Source organism: Ptychodera flava, assembly GCF_041260155.1.
Source record: "Ptychodera flava strain L36383 chromosome 23 unlocalized genomic scaffold, AS_Pfla_20210202 Scaffold_23__1_contigs__length_28996876_pilon, whole genome shotgun sequence".
NCBI classification, from domain to species: domain Eukaryota; kingdom Metazoa; phylum Hemichordata; class Enteropneusta; family Ptychoderidae; genus Ptychodera; species Ptychodera flava.
The window spans coordinates 15,640,594-15,644,603 of NW_027248277.1; the positions used below are offsets into that span (position 1 = coordinate 15,640,594).

The 4,010-nt window shown below is 39.1% G+C and overlaps 1 protein-coding gene across 1 annotated transcript; it reads left to right on the plus strand.

Annotated features, from left to right (window-relative positions):
- Nucleotides 1-372: 372 nt before the first annotated feature.
- On the plus strand, nucleotides 373-4,010 carry LOC139123422 (mpv17-like protein). Its single transcript, XM_070689560.1, has 4 exons — nucleotides 373-730; nucleotides 1,416-1,517; nucleotides 2,294-2,392; nucleotides 3,253-4,010. The coding sequence occupies exons 1-4, from the start codon at nucleotides 436-438 to the stop codon at nucleotides 3,294-3,296; spliced, it is 540 nt and encodes a 179-aa protein (XP_070545661.1). The 5' UTR covers nucleotides 373-435; the 3' UTR covers nucleotides 3,297-4,010.

Below are 4,010 nucleotides of genomic sequence, written 5' to 3' on the forward strand. Positions count from 1 at the left end.
CTTCACCACAGAATCATCCGTAGAACAGCACCTATGGGATTTTACAGTAGGCCTAATTGAAGATTGCTATGTTTCAAAATGGCCGCTACACCAGAACAAGTCTCTATACTTATAAAAATATGCAAATAGTAATCTTAATGGGCACTTATGATGGAAATACATCCACTATTCCCCACAGAATCATCCGTAGAGCAGCAAGTAGGGGATTTTATAGTGACTGATGGTCGCCATATTTAAAAATGGCCGCCACACCAGAACGAGGCTTAATCTGTGGTGGCTCGGTATCCAAATTGATTGATATTATGATAATCTACATTCATACCAAATTTCATGCTTTTATCATAAAATGCACAATTGTTATGAAAATTTTGCTTATGCCGCGCCACTATAATAGGAGCGCAATCGCCACTCTGACGCGTACGTGCGTTGTCAGACATGGCATTCAATCTGTTGAGGCGCATTGGTCGGAGTTATCTCGTCAGAAACTCGGTCTTTTTCAGCGTGGTTTACTCACTGTCAGAATACTCGCAGCAGACGATCATCGGCGATGGACACGACGTCGAAACGATCAAGCGGTATGGAAAATGGGGGATTTTAGAAGGTGGTAGAACGTACGTCTATTTTAGAATACTTGATTGGTTGCTACCAGGCACAGCAGTAAGGACTATTGTGAAGAAGGTAGTAATTGATATCGCAATGACTCCAGTATTCGTAAGTTCCTTCTACATAGGTATGTACTAAGATAAGCTTACTGCTCTAAGATTCAAGAAACAGCAAACAGAATTACAATTTTTTAGTAGTTGTAGTAGTAGTAAGTAGTAGTAGTGGTAGTGGTGGTGGTGGTGGCGGTAATTGTGGTGGCGGTGCTGGAATTCGTAGTAGTAGTCGTTATTGTTGCCAAAATGAACGGTAGCCGACTGGTTTTGTGTGAAGCCTAGCAGTTAGGTGATGTTGCCGTTAGTGTGTGGGGGTTCGAATCCCAATTGGGTTATAGTCAAAAAATTATTTCACTTGTTCTCAAAAGAGAAATTCGATTTTTGTGATTTTTTTGTGTGATATGTTTTGGTCTGGTTATACATGAAATGTCACTTTCACCATTCATAACTCACACGTTCTGTAAAATAGGGAACAAACAGAAGTAGAAAATAGTTGCATCGTTGGAAAAAGTGCCAATCTTTTTGCTTCGATTATTTGATGTGGTAGAGACCATTACTCGATGATAATGGCATTGTTTTACATCCCCAATGGATTAATCATGATTTCTTTTTCAAAACACAGGGCGGTTAGAATGCGTGTTGTTTAAGTATGTGGTTTAATCGCTAACTTTCACTCGACAAGGGCATTACGCTACCCTATCTCATTTTTAGATATAATTTCCGATGTCTAACACATACAATTGCTGAATCCATTTTTAGCCATGTCTGCCATGGAGGGAAAATATGATTTGTTCGCCGAAGCCAAAGAGAAAAACAATACCTACATGCCTGGCTGGCATAACAATCTGGACACCGTTACAGGTAATGTTTCTAATACGACAATCGTTGCCTTTCACATCAGGTTTTTTTTCTGATCTATTGGTCAACATGATTTGGTAAAAAACACAAATTGTTGGTCATGCCATTGATTCGCAAACATAAATCAAGAGCGTGATATTGAACTGCGAAGGGGAAAAAACAACGTACTTCAGGTTTCCTGATCTACCATGCTTTTTTACATGGCGGCTCTCAACTGTTTAACGACTGAAGCGAACGCAGCAGTGAAGAATATATGTGTAATATAAAAACGTACAATCGCACGAGAAACAGATCAGCGAGAATCTTGGCGAGATCAGTGACGTCATTCTTTATTGCGCTTCAAAAACAGGCAACATGGAGGACGGCAGCATCCATAACCACACTTGATTTCATTCCACAAATGTGATAATTCAGACGAAAACCGTTTTTTGCTGTGTTGATTAAAATTCGACATTGGGCATTGGGTCATCGTCCGCAAAAACAGCCCAATCCTAATCTTGGATTTACAGGCAAAGGTTTTCAAAAGCCCCCTGCTGCACACGAATAACATTACCGCCACCCGGATTAAAAAATGCCCCCCCCCCTCCTCAAGCTGTATATACCTCTGTATCTTTACGAAAACGATAGGAAGAAGTGTGCAACAACGTGTAGTGCCAAAGAACAGAACATTTTCAAAATTACAAACGAATTTCCAAAATAACAAAATATCCCGCCACCTTCACTCAAAGGGCAGATTCTTTCTTCAAACATTGTCAAAGATAGTCTTATTTCCTCTGCAGGCTATCAACTTCAAGTTTGTCTCACCCAAATTCAGAGGTGTATATGCTGGGTCGGTTTATGTGCTGTGGGCAAATACATTATGCCTGTTGAAGAGAATGGTAAGTTAGATAGATGGCGCTGCTCCTTCGAGCTGTGGTCCGCGTCCACCTCGCTCACGTGAGGTTAATCACTAATGGTGACGGGGATGATGCATATAAACCGAATGTCCTTCTTAGCTTAGACACGTGACCCTCAAGCCACAAGTGGCAAAATATCACCATCTTCAACTTGGAATGAAAATTACTGTGTTGAATTGTAATTTGAGCAATAGAAATAAACTTAAGCGGGTCGTAAACATGACAGGAAAAATAATTGGCCATAAACAAATCAATGGTGTGATCTGTATAAAATCGCCATTCATAGAAAAGGAAATGCAATCGTCAGTGACACTTCTCACCCTTTGTATTACATTTTGAGAAGATGCTATCTTGACGTTACATTTTGAGAAGATGCTATCTTGACGTTGATATAGAGTACCGATAATTCGAAATACCCTTTTCACAATTCGTTTGTTAGAAGTACAATAACTATACCGAATACTGTAACAGAAATTTGTCCATAGGAGACCGAACCCATTGAGTTTGTAGGAGATATAAAACTTTTATATTTTTATACATTAGCAATTAATGTTGTGATGTGTAACGTATTGTGCTGTATTATGTGTTTGGTGAAGCGAAAGGCAACTTGTCATAAATGGACAACAAAGATTATTCTATTCTATTCTATTCTATTCTATTCTATTCTATTCTATTCTATTATGTTCTATTCTTTTCCCTGTATGTATTAAAGACTATGGGCGAAAACCCATAGATAATCGCTCCAATACATTTGCTGTCAAAGTGTATGGCCCATGCAGTATCAGACCAGCGCCATATGGTTTATATTTTGTAATGTACGGCACGGACATTTTGTCTTTCAGGAAGTATCCACCGAATCAGTTTAATCCGAACGAGCTCGTCTTAATTGAGAAAGATCCTCGCTATGACCTAAGACTAACAAACATGCTACTCGTGGAAAACGCCACCGTGAGACCATGATCATAACTAGGGTTACTCCATGCGCAAGATGCTGCAACCCGTTAGAAATTGCGAGACTGGTTAATATCACTCGTTCGTTTTCAAACTCTTAGCACACAGTGTCTTGTGTTCAAGGTAAACTTGTCCTCGGTGACGGATTTTCGGACTCTAGGACTTTTCAAAACATTGTACTCCACCCGTGTGTTGTTCATTTTTTTTTGCTTTGTTTGTTTTTTAGTAAATAACGTCTCAACTGACCCCATAGCGGTAGCAAGGGGTTAGGGTTAGCAGCCATTTTGAATGAGTAAATAAGGTCACCGGACATTTTGAATTTCAAGTATGGGTAAATATTGGATAATTTGTTTCTCTAGTACGAACTTTTCCAGCATGACTCCTAAATTTTATTCTGGCATTCCGAAAGGTTTCCTAGGGGAAAGTTTGGGGAAAAGTTTAAGCCTTTCATTTTCGAGGCACAACCTTCGCTTGATCAAGGATCACCGATGAAGGTTCAGGGAGGAACCATCATGTTCTTTTGAGAAATGTAAGATTAATGTAAATTAATTTTTTACAATCTGTAAATTTCAGCTGAGCTAATTTATGTCATGAATGTTAGCGACAACATTTCCTAAAATATTTATACAATAAACAAAAAATGAAATCA

Excerpts from the sequence above, each read along its gene's own strand:
- LOC139123422 (XM_070689560.1), top strand. The coding sequence starts at position 436 with ATGGCATTCAATCTGTTGAGGCGCATTGGTCGGAGTTATCTCGTCAGA. Across the intron at positions 731-1,415 it reads CGTAAGTTCCTTCTACATAG|CCATGTCTGCCATGGAGGGA; the intron begins GTATGTACTAAG and ends ATCCATTTTTAG. Across the intron at positions 1,518-2,293 it reads CAATCTGGACACCGTTACAG|GCTATCAACTTCAAGTTTGT; the intron begins GTAATGTTTCTA and ends TTTCCTCTGCAG.